Source organism: Aulonocara stuartgranti (assembly GCF_965226115.1).
Source record: "Aulonocara stuartgranti genome assembly, chromosome: 13".
Classification (NCBI taxonomy): domain Eukaryota; kingdom Metazoa; phylum Chordata; class Actinopteri; order Cichliformes; family Cichlidae; genus Aulonocara; species Aulonocara stuartgranti.
Window position 1 is genome coordinate 18,079,875 of NC_138949.1, and position 15,525 is coordinate 18,095,399.

At 41.5% G+C, this 15,525-nt stretch overlaps 1 protein-coding gene across 1 annotated transcript; it reads left to right on the top strand.

Moving 5' to 3' along the window:
- The first annotated feature begins 358 nt into the window (after positions 1-358).
- Positions 359-15,079, top strand: sfrp5 (secreted frizzled-related protein 5). The gene is made up of 3 exons (XM_082557573.1): positions 359-1,355; positions 8,310-8,387; positions 13,237-15,079. Exons 1-3 carry the CDS (start codon positions 800-802, stop codon positions 13,563-13,565), a joined length of 963 nt encoding a protein of 320 aa, XP_082413699.1. The 5' UTR covers positions 359-799; the 3' UTR covers positions 13,566-15,079.
- The last annotated feature ends 446 nt before the right edge of the window (positions 15,080-15,525 follow it).

The following is a 15,525-nucleotide window of genomic DNA, read 5'->3' on the forward strand; positions in this document are numbered from 1 at the left end:
GAAGTGGGCTAAAGAGTTTAGAAATCCATCACAAAAGCAACATGAGTAAGAGGATGGCAGTGTCTTCTGGGTGTGTTTCCAACTAAAGAATCGTGTGCATATTCGAGAGATCAATATAAAAATGCAGCTGTAGAAACTTGCCACAGGCTGCTCTCTCTTTCTTTCCCGTTAAGCTCTTCTGGAGGAGGGCTTTTGGTGAAAATAAGGGGCAGAAGGAGTGTCCTGAGGGCCAGTGGGAGCCTCCCCCTGGGGTTGTGATTGGCTGGAGCTGTTCTGAGTGAGTCCAGGGGAGGCCAGTAGGAAGGTGAATGGTCTGGACGCCTGCTAGGGGGCAGGCAGCAGACGAGAGCAGCTACCACTGCCTCTTAAAACCTAGGTACTCCTCATTACAGACTGATAGACAGAGAGCAGGAGAGAGCTGGAGGCAGTTCTAGGAGAGCACCAGGGAAAGAAAGTGAGAAACTGTGAACAGGGAAAGTTAGGAAAAGTAAGAAGTCCTACTTGTAAGCTCACTCTTCCCTGACTGCTGCCTCCCCACTCCACTACCTGAGGCACATACACACACACACACAGGGAGGTGTTTCAGGGAGGCTTAGAGGGTCGACTCTCCAGGGAAGAAGGGAATTAAACACTTTTGTTTTCAATCCGCTGCGTTCATACTCAGGAGAAAAAAAGGGATTACAGCTTTCACGCCTGCCCCCCCTTGTTTCTCTCTTCTCCTTGCATTTTGTCTTCACTGAGTTACTTTGGAGACTTTGGATATAACCTTCTTGAATTGTTGGTCTGAACTCGTAGAGGCATGGCAAACGGACAAAAGAGCCCCAGGTGGGCATTAACCCAGGGCTCCTTCAGCTTGGCACTGGGCCTGTCGCCCTTCTCCCTCCTCCTCCTCCTTACCGTCTCGGCCGCAGATGAGTATGACTACTACAGCTGGCAGTCGGACAACTTCCACAATGGCCGCTTCTACACCAAGCAGCCCCAGTGTCTGGACATACCAGCTGACCTGCGCCTGTGCCACAATGTGGGCTACAAGAAGATGAGGCTGCCCAACCTCCTGGACCATGAGACCATGCCCGAAGTTAAGCAGCAGGCAGGCAGTTGGGTGCCCCTCCTGGCCAAACGGTGCCATGCTGATACGCAGGTCTTCCTGTGCTCACTGTTTGCACCAGTGTGCCTAGACAGGCCCATCTACCCTTGCCGCTCACTGTGCGAGGCTGTCAGGGACAGCTGTGCTCCGGTGATGGAGACCTACGGCTTTCCCTGGCCGGAGATGCTGACCTGCGACAAGTTCCCCATTGATAACGACCTGTGCATCCCCATGCAGTTCACCGGGAACCATGCGACCCAGCCACCAGGTAGGCCACCTTCATTCATGCATGCTTATGCAAAATACAGTGAAGAGAAATGTCAATGAAATCATAACCAATTTTAATTTGCATAACTACTGAAGAGGCTACTGGTTAAAATTACAGCTTTTCCAGCAGCAAAAAGATAATCTGGTGATTTCCACAAAATGTAAATATCTCTTTAGAAAGATTTAATAATTCAATAAATACTCATTTAATAAATCTTTGAGATTTTTTAAAATAAAAAGCAGTGTTTAAATATTCTGTCCTGGTATATTTGATAAGATCTAGTTGAAAACAAGAGATATATGAATGCGCATATGTTTTAAATTCGACAGAAGGAAAAGTTGCCCCGAAAAATATGTTGTGTTTTGCAGACGCAGGCGCTGAGATGAAAAACTCAGCAGAAAGTAAACGAAGAGATAAAGTTCTGAATTTTTCATTATTTTCATAATATCACTTTAGCAAATGATCGTTCAAGTCCTTGCAATCGGATACACTGAGAGTCTGTAAACTGTGAGGATGAGAGAATCAGATGGCTTCCATACATTTCCACAATGACAGACAAGAGATTAAGTGGAAAACTAGCCAAAGGAGGTCAGCGAAAGAGACGGGAGCAGGAAGATGCTGCAGGGGAAAGTCCTAAGTGGACAGTTGAGGATGGCTCTGGCCATCTACATATGCCTCAGGGAGGCACGGAGACAGACCAAGAGAGCCAGGAGACTTGGAGACTCCAGCAGCCAGATCGCGCATTGAGTTAAGATAGATGGACTGTGGGGGTATTAACTGAAAGTTACACAGAGGCACATGCATGGACACACACCCTTATCAGTAGTCATCCATCTACAGCGAAACAGTCAAAGAGTGAATGAATTATGTTTTATTTCATGGTTTGCACAGAGTCAAATTACTAAATTAACCTTAGCTGGATGAAACAAAGGACAAATCTTTATCAAGGGTTTCTGAGAGTAATTTGATTCACAAAAATAGGAGAATATATTATTCTTCACAAGCAATGAGTAAGAGTATCAATTGTGAATAGTGGGACTGAGTGGGAACTAAATCCAAAGAGGTGTGCAAATGCCTGTGTGTATGTGTGTGTGTGCATGTGTGTGAGAAGCACAACTACTTAAGCAGCCTCTTCACAAAAGCAGTCAGCGCTGAGAGGGAGAGAGAGGGAGTTGATGAGAGTCTTTAGACAGTGGAGGGGGACAGTCCCCACTGTGTCCCAGTCTGCTCAGCCATTGTTGGGTCTGGCAGCCAGCAGGCCAATTAGCTAGAAGGCCAATTACTGAGTTCCCACTAATTAGTCGACATGACAGGACAAGAGACGCAGGCAGAGAATGGGAATCGCTAAAGTCTGATTGTCCCTGAGAGAGCAGAATGAAGAGGAGTGAAAGGAGAGGGAAGCAGGAGAGTAAAGACAGGCACACAGCGAATAAAAGAGGAGAAAAGCTGCTTCCTGCAGCATAAGAAGTGTTTGCCTCTGCTTTCAATGAGAACCTGAAGAAAACGGTTTAGATCCGGTTTAGAAAACGGTGCAGATCTCTTAACTATTCCTAGAATTAGATCTAAGTGTGCTGAAGGTGCTTTCAGTTACTGTGGTTGTGTGTGGGTTGGTGGTGGGGGCAGGTGCCTGTTGAGCCAAAGTCAATTAAAACTGTGTCCAAAATCAAAAACCCTCTTTAAATTTTTATTTTTATTTTATTTTTACAAACTAAGCCTTAATTTATCTTTTATGTTAAGGACACTGAGTTTGTACGTGCTGAAAAATGCTATATAAATAAAATGGTCATTGCCATATTGCTCACATTACTTTACGATTTGCTTTCAACCGTTTAATCTCATTTTTCATCTTCTTTCGTTTATGGTGTAAAGGTCTTTTTTTCACTTGAAATGTCCTTTCTGTTACTTGAGACGTTCTTTGACAGATAAACACATTTCCTAAAGCGCTGAAAACCAATCATTACAAAAACAATGTCAGTCAGTTGTGTGACATATCTTTCCTTTTTATCAATAATGGTCACAGCATACTGACATCTAAGTATCTAATCTGATTTGCAAAATGCAGTGGGAAAAAGACCAGTGGAAGATTCTTGGGTGAATTAATGCAGTTCTGACTTTTTCCATTAGGGAAAATGGCCGTTCTGTTTTTGTAGGACTCGTATCAAGTATGTGACATTTTGGTTTGCGGAGTTATAATTCATTCTTCTACATGCACTTTGAGAAGGAGGCGGCTTGACGTTCATCTGCCACCTCCCCAAACAGCCAACTGTTTGTTGATCCCATCTATTCAAATAATGATCAGAGGAGGATAGATTACAGAGGGTCCTTAAGAATCAGTGGAAATAAGGATTTTTAGTGTTAGGAAATTTTACATACAAAGAACATAAGAAAAAATATGCTGATTTTAATTTTTAAAGAATAAAATGACACTCAAAAACAAAAATGAAATAACGGTAAAGTTAAATTTGGGTGTGTGCTTTTTTAGGCGTGTGCATGTGCGTGTATTCTTGTGAGTGTTTCACACTGAGAGTGAACCCATATCACTTCTAGCCCGGAGGCTCAGCCACTGACATTTCGCTAAGAACCAGAGATTCTCAGATGTGCCGATGAGGCCATCCCGAGGACAAGCTTTTGGCTTCTAATTCCGCACCGATGCACACCCGCACACACACACACACACACACACACACACACACACACACACACACACACACACACACACACACATGAAAACACAGCCAGCAATAATAAAAAGGAATTTCAGCTAAGAGCTCTTAGAAGTGAGTTTCCCGGGAAGCTTCTATGTCACTGGAGGACACTGACGATTTTCTTTACACGGGATCGCATGAAGAATCTTGTGGTAATCAAGGTGAATCTTTGGGAGTTGGATCAATCACAAGAATTAGTATAGCTTTACTCGCTGATCTCCCAGTCCGGGAGGCCCCGATGCTATCTGAGCTATTCTGCAATTACATGATATAGCACGGTTCGAGGACTCTTGTGGAAACTAACAGTACAGAGCAAGATTCACTTTCCACCTCTGTGTCACAGCCAAAACTGGCAGAAACTCACCACCACCTGAGCTCAGGTTTTGTGCTGGCACTTGTGCCTTTACGTGTGTGTGTGTGTGTCTGTGTGTGTGTGTGTGTGTGTGTGTGTGTGTGTGTGTGTGTGTGTGTGTGTGTGAGAAGAGCCCAAGGGGTGTGATTATGTGAAATACAAGTCTGTATATTATACCACAGAAGACAAGCTGACTGCTGACAAAAGAGGGCCCAGGCATCCCGGGAGCGGAAAAGGCCAGCCGAGCTCAGTCTGTCAGACAGGGAACAATTAATGCCACACCATCAACTACACCTCATTGTTTTAATGATGCCACTTTTAGCTGCTGTCAGCATCTGTAAATCAGTAGGCATGATTATCACAGACTGGATTCTGGTTTTGTTTCTTAGTTTTGTTTCTTAACTTAGTTTGCATGTTTGCACCAGAAATGAACACTCAAGATATGTACATATGTACAGTGAAATTGCATGGGAGGAAAGGTCTGTCCTTGCTGAAATCTGTGATGAAATGTGACTAGTGTGATTTACAACCACATTAAAGGAGACAGGCAGCACTGTCAGGACCCCAGCAGCACAACAGTCACTGCTCATATGAACTTGGTTACTATATGAAAAGGAAAATATGATCCAATGCTCTGGGTATGGAGCGCTGCCGAGGCGTTATGAGGATGTATTTTCTCTTCTGTGTAGGCTTCCTACAGATGCAAGGAGCATGCTGTGTTTTAGGGGCCCCGTGGGTTCCTCGAGTCATGCTTTAGTCCTCCTTCGCCCCGCATTTCAACAGATGTTTGGCTCTCCGATGTAAATCACGCTGAATTTCATCTCCGGGATTGTACCATTTTATGTCATAAGTGCTGCTGCTCATGACTTAAAAGACCCAAATGAGGCATGAGATAGTGACCGGCGCACATTCTTCTTATAAAAGTCGCTGTGAAGCTCGGGCAACGAGCAATAAGGTACAAGAAATGTCAGAGAACCAGATGACGGTGCTGTTAGATGTGGTCGTCAGATGTGTGAAGACATGTGTTTGTGTTTATTCAAAAGTGCGCATAAGAGAAAGAGGCAGCGGCGGCATGTAACCTCTTGCATTTTTACCCAACTATAAAAATGATTCCAAGCGAATCAGTCAAATGAAACAAACATAAAATATGATTTGTAGTGTTTGTGATTTCAGCTGCATGTTTAAAGTAAGTTAATTAGATTGTTAAATATCATGTGATGACAAGCGGTGTCTATTAGGAATTCACTGTGAACAGACACGATGATTTGTGTTGTTGCCCAATAAATTTCATGCCAGAAAGCAATTTCCTAAGCTAAGTAAAACAAAATAAGAATGACTATGTCATTAAAGAGAACAGATATTCCTTTGCAGTGGTACACGGTGCCACTGCTTTGTATTCCAAATTTATTTTGCAAATGAGTTTTCACGTTCATAAGTTTAATAGGTTTTTCTTGGAGATTTCTTTATAGACAAAAGACACTGCAGAAAGACTGAAATGTTATTAACCGCGGAGCTATGAGTAAGTGAAGTTTTGGAGAAGTTTCCCCCTCTTGCTGTGCACCATTTCCACCCTGGCTTGCTGTTTAAAGATTAACAGCAGGGCCTTCCACAAGACCTCCTCCCTACTCACCCCATTCCCATTATCCCTTTCCTCTTATCCTCAATCATCAACTCCCAACCTCCTCATCCTCCACAGGTTCTGTAAGCTCTGTAAGACAGTAACATTTGTCATAATAAATTGGAACATTAAAATTTCTGTAATTAAGTTCGTAACCCAGTAGGTAAATGCCAAAAGTAGCACACAAGAGGTGGTCAAGTCCAAAGTCAACCAGAGTGAGAGCAAGATTTTCACAATTTAATCGCATGGTAAAAAATTCTTCAGCTGCTTTGAGATGATGGCAAAAAATATATTAATGAGCTCAAAGTCAAAATATTTACTGAGCAGAAATGTGTCCAGGAAAAAAAGTACCAAGCCACGCAGCAGTGATTCCCATCAGAACATGACGGTGATTCCCTCGACAGAGACCGACGATGAGGGCAGTCGTCCCTTAAGTGATTTCTAAGCGCCATCCAAACGCTGGTTTTCGGTCCAAGCTCAACTAAGTTTCATGGAGGGACTGCTTTCTCCTGACACATGCTCTGGCATCAGCGCAACCGGGCCTTCTGCCAAAATACCACCCCTGTGAAACCAGAATGAATTACCACCGAGTCTGAATAAGACCGAACGGCTTCAAGGGAACCATTCAAGACGGACAAATCCAGAGAAGTTTTGTTGTCTCTTGTTCTGTGTGTGTGTGTTTCTGTGTGTGTGTTTTTCCATGCTTCTGTCCCAGTCTGCATGTCAGCACCAAACAATTAGAAGCCTGACCTTGCAGGCCTCACAGGTCTCCTGCCTATGAAAGCATGGGAACCCTCAGAGGAGAAAAAACTGGCAGTTGCTCTACAAGAACATGGCTCAGCTACCTCCAACACACACATAGGCAGACACACACATGCATACACTCACTGGTGGTTAGAGGGTTCACCTCCCCATGACCCAAGCAGCGAAGCATGTTAAACTTTGACCCATCTCATTATCTGGCCAGACGCTGAGGTTTGGGCTGAGGTGATAACCTCTGAACCCTGACTTTTAACCCAGGGCCTGCACAGTGCAAGGAGAGGCGTGTCGTTTTGCATAGGTGTGTTTCTGGAAAGTGGGAGACACAGAAGGAAAGAGAAAGCACAGGGAACTCAGGGAGTGGGGGAATAACATATTTTGGATCTTGCAATGAGGGAATGTCAGAAAAACTAAACTCTCCTATAAGCAGTTATCTCGAGAAAAAAAAGGCTGCCAACTCAGCAAAAGTTCTGCACTGTTTTCCCTTCATGTTGTCAAATTTATCCCCTAGGTGTATAGGTATGTTGTCAGGGCAATGCTTCTATACCACATCCTTCTCTCTGTGGCCCTTTCTAATATTATACTTTTTTTTTTTTTTTTGCTCTCTTGGCTTGCGGCTTTGTTTGGTGGATGAGTGGCCTGATATTAGATGTGTAGAGCTGGAAATACTCTGAAAATACATGGAATCGAAGCAGTAATTGTTTTGATGATGTTTCATATCGAGGGGAAAATTACAAGGTGGTGCGTTTTCGTGTATGCGTGTGTCAGAGAAGTCTCTGACGTTTTATAAATCCTATTAATTGAATGGCAAGGCCTTATTTGTCCATTTCAGCTATATAAATATAAAAGTATGGGAACATGCAAAAAATACATAAAAAGGATTTTATGCAGGGCTTGTATTTCTTCCCTCATGTGCTCTGTCTCAACTGTGTGGGCAGACAACAACAACAACAATCACAAAGTCCCATATCAAAGTTAGACAGGCCAAACACGCTCTTGAGTAAAGCATGCATGACCGTAAATTTTGAGTTAAAAATAAACTGAACTTGTTGCTTTGGTTTCCCCCTCGCTCTTTCACAATGTGCGGTTGCTGTGTGGCCTAAGTGATGGCTGCGTCTGTGTACTGAATCACTTTTCACCATGTTCAGCAGCTCCCGCCGCACCGTTTACCTTTCTGAACAGCCGAGACCACGCCTGCGCCACCAAAATATACAACGGGCCAGAATAAAAACATTTTCTCCAGTGTAATTGCAGGGCAAACATCAGTCAGCCTACTGGACTCTGCGTTCACTCAGCAGCAAATAGTCTCTGACAAGGGGGGGGGGGGGGGGGGGCAAATAAGTGCCTCAGAAGTGCTCAGGGCTTAACGATTTCATACTGACACAACTTTGGTTTTGCTCACTGCACTTGACCTCAACGCTGCCGTTAGATATGAGCTAATCTGGTTTTAAAAGCACCAAGTGAAACGAGATTGAATACAGGTGACGACAAATTCTTCTTCCTTCTTTTTTTCCCCTCAGTGTCAAAGGTGTGCCCACCGTGTGACAATGAGCTGAAGAAAGACAACATCATGGAGCATTACTGTGCAAGTGACTTTGGTAAGTAGTAAAAAACTGAAAAACATAGTACCTGACTATGGATACAAACGGTCACTAGCATACAGCACTGTTATGGAAACTTTCTTACCTATCTGCAGTCTGGTAAACTGGAGTTTGCGAGAGACTGACAACACAGCAGAAAAGTGCAATTGCTTTGTGTACAACAGTCAGCCAAGTACAAGAGTGCAAGCAAAACATTTCACCACGGTGTTGATTTGGATTTACAAGTTTCATGACGTAATAATAAAATCTGTGTTTTAATATTGTGTTGAAAAGTTGTAATAACAAACTAAAAAGTCAAAGCACTGTGTCCTTAAAAACTCCCATCAACATAAATGCCATGGGCATAAAGTTATAGCAAAATAGCAAAATCACCTAAAACGAAAGCTTAACTTTGAGCTGTCAGTGGTTACATAATATGAAGATTAACTGGTATTTATGCTATTTTCCTTTGATTATGAATTAAAAAGCATGTGCAACCACACAGAGAATCTCACCTGCACATCCCTGTTTCTCACTTCTGATCCTCCCTTCGATTAAATCTTTATTGCAGCCGTTTCGCGTTAATTTCGCTGCTAGAATCGGCTTTTTCTTCACATGAGCTGATAAATGACTTCATTTCTTAGCCCCAATTTCAAACTTTCCACTTTCCAACCTTCGTGTTTCACAATAGTAATGACCTTAAGATGATGCCAGAGTATAATTATATAAATATTCTGTTATTTGAGTTCATCACAGCAGCTGAATTGTTTACAGTGTTTACAGTTAATGATAAACTGCTGTCTATTTGCTCTGTTCCAAACACGTTAAGCACCAAATGAGGAAGGGTGACAAAAAGTTGTGAAATTACAAAAGCATGTGTGGCCAGGATCATTTTTTTCTCTGCATATTTCATGTTTCCCGCAGAGGAGATGCCTGCAGTATAAAACAGTTTTACAAAATAACCACATGTACAAAAGAGCCAGAATATACAGAGCATGACCCATAATAAATGATAAAACCACATCCAACAACAACAAAACGCGTCTGTGCGCACCTTCCTGACTCTCTGAGCCGCAACCAAAACGCAGACATGTCTCCTGTAATTCATCGTGACGTTACCAAATCAGGGATATTTATTTGTCTGATTAATTGCAGGATTATATATCTCAATCTTTTAACATGAGGTTGCTTCAGGGATCATAAAGGAAAACACAGATTCTTTCTGTTCATTAATATGAAACATGATTGCAGATAGCCGCAGAAAGACGTTTTATTGGCTCAGCCTTTATGTGGCTGGAGGACACAAGGGAATGCGTCGAAAAGATAAGTGTGACATATGGATTTGGAGATCAAGGAAGGAACAACTCTACAATGTTATTCTGTAGTGCGAGAGCTTGAGCTCATACCCCATGAATGCTGCTACCTATTCATCTTTGGACACTGTTTTTGCTACGGTCTGCTTTTCATGGACGATCTCATGACGTTTCTTACTGCACTATCCAGCTGCTGTACAAATGACAAGAGTCTTGTTTAGCCGACACCTTGTTGTTAAAGTAGATTGCTTGCTTCAGTTTGAAGAAAACCTGTTTCTCCTCAAAACGATGGCACACTCCTCACTCCCTCTCTTTCCAGCTGCTTCTACCTCTACGCCCTCCTCTGCTCACTTTAAAGAGAGCGACTTTGTATAAAGACGTGGGCACAGCTTGTCACAAAGATGCTGGCCAGGCCGCACAGAGGGCCCCACTGCATCACTTATGACTAAATATGACTGATTACAGGTGGGCATTTAAAGTGAAGCAGAGGGAGATGAATTATCCTCCGTACCTTTACTGAACACACGCCGTACATACACATGAATGCAGTCTTTCACAAAAACACACGCGGCTCAGGCATGTAGGCAGGCAAATACAGCGCATAAACATACTCGCGGCGAAGGAGCTGGATGTGAAACAGGATGTGAACAAGGGGCAACTCAATGCACGCATTCCTTTTTGAACACGCTATCACTTCACATGTACTGTATACCTATCTGAGCGTACCGAGGGATGTTTATGCAACCATAGACAAGCAGGCGAGAAGTGAAATGGCGATCTTCCAGCAGGCCGGGGTACATAGCGATGCTTCATACCGACCCCACACCTTTGCCCGACCCGTGATTAATTTCACCTGTCAAAATTCTCACCCAGAGAATTCCTCTTTTGAATGTTTGGCAGTTCAATTTTAATCTCTCGCATATAAAAATATGAACTTATAAACAGAAGGTGCAATGGGAGATTCAAGTCAGTACTTCATTAGGCTGATAAACTTTGAGTTTGCTGTAACCAGATCCTACATGTAATAAAACTGTGCACAGAGGTTCTCTGTTCTACATATGTTTTGCCTAAAAATACACAGCTGGTCGCAAAACACTGCACTGCAAGTGTGTAAACAATGACACAGGCAGGGCAGAATGACAACAGATGATAATGATTCCATGTAGCAATATTAATCTTATGCTGCAAGCAGTTTTTTAGACTTATGGATGTTGCCCTGAACCTCACTATAAATCTGACTTTGTCTGAGACTTGAAAGCAAAATCATTTAAGATGATTTTTGCTCAGGAATAGCCCGACAACAACAAAGAGAAGACTTGTGATTTATATTGCCAAAATATGTACACCAAATTCCAAAAAGATGTTGGACTGTGGAGTTTTTCCCGAGTCAGACATTCACAAGGATGCAGTTTTTGCACACTGCTCAGGAAAGTCTAAATGATGATACTCGGGGGAGGTGTAAAATAGCTACTGCTTTAGAACAGTACAGAGCTCAGTACTAGACTTCCAGAAGTTAAAAAAAAATACCACAGCTGCTTAAATAAGAGTGAAACACTGGGATCAGAGTGACACATTACAGTTTTTTCTGATTGCTTAAGCACATTTTTTGTAACTATTGGCTAATTTTGCAAAACTCTTCACACAAATAAGAAAACCTGTCACCCAATCATCAAAACATTGTAGTTCTCTTGCAAAAGCAAACACAGCTAGATTAACTCTTCACACCTTCGTAAAAATGGTGTTTCCGTATCAAACAGTACACACAAGCCATCATCTACTAAGCACACAATGCGCCAACTGCACACTGATGGTATGAATACAAAACACATCTGGCCTTTGCTTTCTCTGTGCACAAGGTAGGCTATGTCAGTTTGAGCTCATACTTCTGTCATAGATCCATAAGCATAGAGGGATCCAAACTTTACAGTTTTTTCTGAATGCTTAAACCCTAACTGTGATTCCTGTAGCACAATCTCTAAAACTATTCAGACTTATAGCAAAACCACTCACTGAGTTTGCAAAACTAAAAGCACAAAAACTGCTTTGCACTCAGTTTGCAATTTTGTAACACACACTTTGCAAAACTGTAGGCACAATTCACTGCACAACACTCAATTACCAAATTTCCAACACACTCCTAGCAAAAGTATGCACATGTATGGCTATCATTAACACTAACTTGCCAACTGTCTGGCACACTTTCACATGTGAAAACTTTTTTAGATAATTAGTTCACTTTGCAATCAGCCTAAGCACTATAATACAGGTAAGCTGTGTGTGCGGAGTACAATGGAGGGAGCAGGAAGAGTGAGAAGTAGAGGAGGCCGAGGAAGAGGACGTGGAGGTGAAGAAGTAGGATGAAGAGGACGACAAGGACAAGGAGGAGCAAGAGGAAGATGAGGAGGGGGGAGAGGAAGGGTAGGAAGAGTAAGAAATAGAATTGCTGATGACATCAGAGCTACAATAGTGGACCATGTAATCAACCGTGGAATGACCCTGAGGGTAGCTGGCCAATGGGTCCAGCCTAACTCGAGCCGCTACACTGTAGCAAGTACCATAAGGACATCTTGAAATGAGAATCGGTTAGTACAGTCACTTCGCACAAAGATTTGTAGCACTGCCATATGCCAATGAGAAACACACCAATACCATTGATGTAAAAATACTGAAATTGTTACTTTACAGAATTGCTAGATGACCAGATGCTGGGGGCAGAGGAAGCATGTTCACTGCAGACCAAGTAACCCATATAGTCATTATGGCGATTGCAAATAATCCTATACTTGGAAATAAACACTTGTGTTTGTTTTGATGTGTTTGAATAAACACCAGTACTTGAAGTTTGGATCCCTCTATGCTTATGGATCTATGACAGAAGTATGAGCTCAAACTGACATAGCCTACCTTGTGCACAGAGAAAGCAAAAGCCAGATGTGTTTTGTATTCATACCATCAGTGTGCAGTTGGCGCATTGTGTGCTTAGTAGATGATGGCTTGTGTGTACTGTTTGATACGGAAACACCATTTTTACGAAGGTGTGAAGAGTTAATCTAGCTGTGTTCGCTTTTGCAAGAGAACTACAATGTTTTGATGATTGGGTGACAGGTTTTCTTATTTGTGTGAAGAGTTTTGCAAAATTAGCCAATAGTTACAAAAAATGTGCTTAAGCAATCAGAAAAAACTGTATTCACACACATCAAAACAAACACAAGTGTTTATTTCCAAGTATAGGATTATTTGCAATCGCCATAATGACTATATGGGTTACTTGGTCTGCAGTGAACATGCTTCATTTGGTAATTGAGTGTTGTGCAGTGAATTGTGCCTACAGTTTTGCAAAGTGTGTGTTACAAAATTGCAAACTGAGTGCAAAGCAGTTTTTGTGCTTTTAGTTTTGCAAACTCAGTGAGTGGTTTTGCTATAAGTCTGAATAGTTTTAGAGATTGTGCTACAGGAATCACAGTTAGGGTTTAAGCATTCAGAAAAAACTGTAAGACCTTTAGGGTTTTACTGAATAAAAATAAATTTAAATATCTTCTTCTCTTCTCCTTTAGTCCTAAAGATGAAAATCAAGGAGGTGAAAAAGGAAAAGGGTGACCGGAAGCTGATTGCAGCACAAAAGAAGAAGAAAGTTCTGAAGCAGGGCGTGCTGAGGAAGAAGGACCTGAAGAAGCTGACCTTGTACATTAAGAATGGTGCCAATTGTCCGTGCTCCCAGCTGGACAGCCTGGGCTCCAACTTCCTCATCATGGGCCGCAAAGTGGACCAACAACTGCTTCTCACATCCATTCACAAGTGGGACAAGAAGAGCAAGGAGCTCAAGGTCGCCATCAAATACATGAAGTCCCATCAGTGCCCCACCTACCACACCGTCTTCCAGTGACCTGCTTCACTGCAGTGTTCGCTGAACTTTCCACAACTTTGCTTTTCAGATTCAACCTTTGTTTCACTTAGATTATAGCAGTTATTTCACTAATGCATCCCTGAGTCATGGATCCTATAAAATCTTTTACCAGCCCCGAAGCTAAACACGAATCAGGTAGTTGTCCTTTTCTCCTTTGATGTTAGAGATCATTATTATTATTATTGGAGAGAGGAAAACTGCTTTTTAAATAAGTCAAGTCCCTCCCTTCCATAAAAAAAGACAATAAGAATGATTTCATATTGATTCACATCCTGGAATCTAATGTACTCTTCATTAATATGCTTGCCTATTCTGATATTATAGAATCACTTAAATCATATCCTAAAGCAATCTTCTTAGACATCAGCATTAAGAAATGGAAATTTAACTACTGGAAAGAAAAGACGCTCGACGCTGTAGTGAAATGAAAATTATGGGAAGGTTTGTTTCTGTGCAAAAAGTGCTGAGAGCAATGAGAGAGTGAACGTATGTGGGTTGTGTGATGTACCAGTGCACACGCTGGCACAGTGCTCCAAGGAACAACATCAAAGCACAGAAATATTGATGATCCACTTAACTGCATGTTGTAAAAAGTAGGTAATTCAGACCAATACTAAATGCTTAGAAAACTGGGATTTGTTTTTTTTCTTATCCATGCTGGGAACGAAGACTGATGGAATGAGACAGACTGACTGATGCTTCCACTGACTTTGTACAGAACCATTTCTGTGGCCTGAAAGAGGGAAACTTGAATATTTTTTACTTTTTAATTTTGAAAGAGAATAAAGTTAGGGCAGTGAAGGCATCGTCTGGAAAACAAGTGGAGAATAAAAGAGAAAGAAAGAGAGAGAGACTCTGGACACAACCAACAATGTTGGATTCATAAGTCTCTTGTACTCGCTATTTTTCACTATCAGTCTTCAAATGTTTCTTTTCTTGTACTTTTTTTTTAAACGCTTCAGTTAAACATCTATGGTATGAAAACAAAAAATCATACACACAGAGCACCTGAATACACTGTTGCTGTAACAATGAGAGATTTTTTTTCTAACCTATTAACCTGTAAGTAGTTCTGTTACTGAAATAGATCTTTGTTTTACAGAAAAAGTTAATGAATAAAATATATTTTAAATTTTTATAAAGAACACCTGCTTGAAATGTCATGTTTCACATTTATTACCAATAAACCACAAAGTGTATATTCATGCCTAAAAAAATTATTTTCAGACTATCATCTGCATAAAATGTTCGACTGGTTTAAAAAAAAAAGCGCGTAAGTAACTAACACACTTGAATGAGGATGCTCAGTATTTTACGACTTCATTTATTTTTTAACATTTTTCATATTAAACAGATACTTTTCTCACTGGCCAATTAGATGCAATAAAATGGGGCGAATAGAAAAGGAAACTACTCTGATTTACACTTTTTAAATTTTTGAATCTACCACAACAACTGTCAAAGCATAAAATAAAGTTGACAAGTTGAAAATGTCTTGGTCTGATGTTTCTCAATGTTCACTGTAGGCTGTAAATCAAAAACAGGGATTTTTGTTTGTTGGTTTGGCCATCCTATTCTCTTATGATGTGTTTGACATAAAGCACACTGTCTATTTATCATTTAAATTCACATTCCAGCCAGAACCTCCTAGATTTAAAACAGAAGAAGATTTCTCCACAAACAGGGACGTAGCTACTGCAGGATTGTGATTTAACTGCAACATAGCTGTAAAAACACTGCAAATATTCAACAATGTGCCTGAGATTGATTGCAGTCAGTCCCAGATCCAACCACAATTATTTGGAGACAGGTTTCCTTCCACCAGGGACTCGTAATTACTGTGTGACTGAAAGTGGTCATCCAGAGTTTGTGTTAGGTTTTGAAATTGGTCTCTGAAAGTGAAAACAAAAAACAAAACAGGGCATCCACCAATAGGTTC

What these genes read in the sequence shown, in the direction of transcription:
- sfrp5 (XM_082557573.1), top strand. Translation starts at nt 800, where the DNA reads ATGGCAAACGGACAAAAGAGCCCCAGGTGGGCATTAACCCAGGGCTCC. An exon ending in CCATGCGACCCAGCCACCAG is followed by an intron (nt 1,356 to 8,309) that starts GTAGGCCACCTT and finishes TTTTCCCCTCAG; the next exon opens with TGTCAAAGGTGTGCCCACCG. An exon ending in TTACTGTGCAAGTGACTTTG is followed by an intron (nt 8,388 to 13,236) that starts GTAAGTAGTAAA and finishes CTTCTCCTTTAG; the next exon opens with TCCTAAAGATGAAAATCAAG.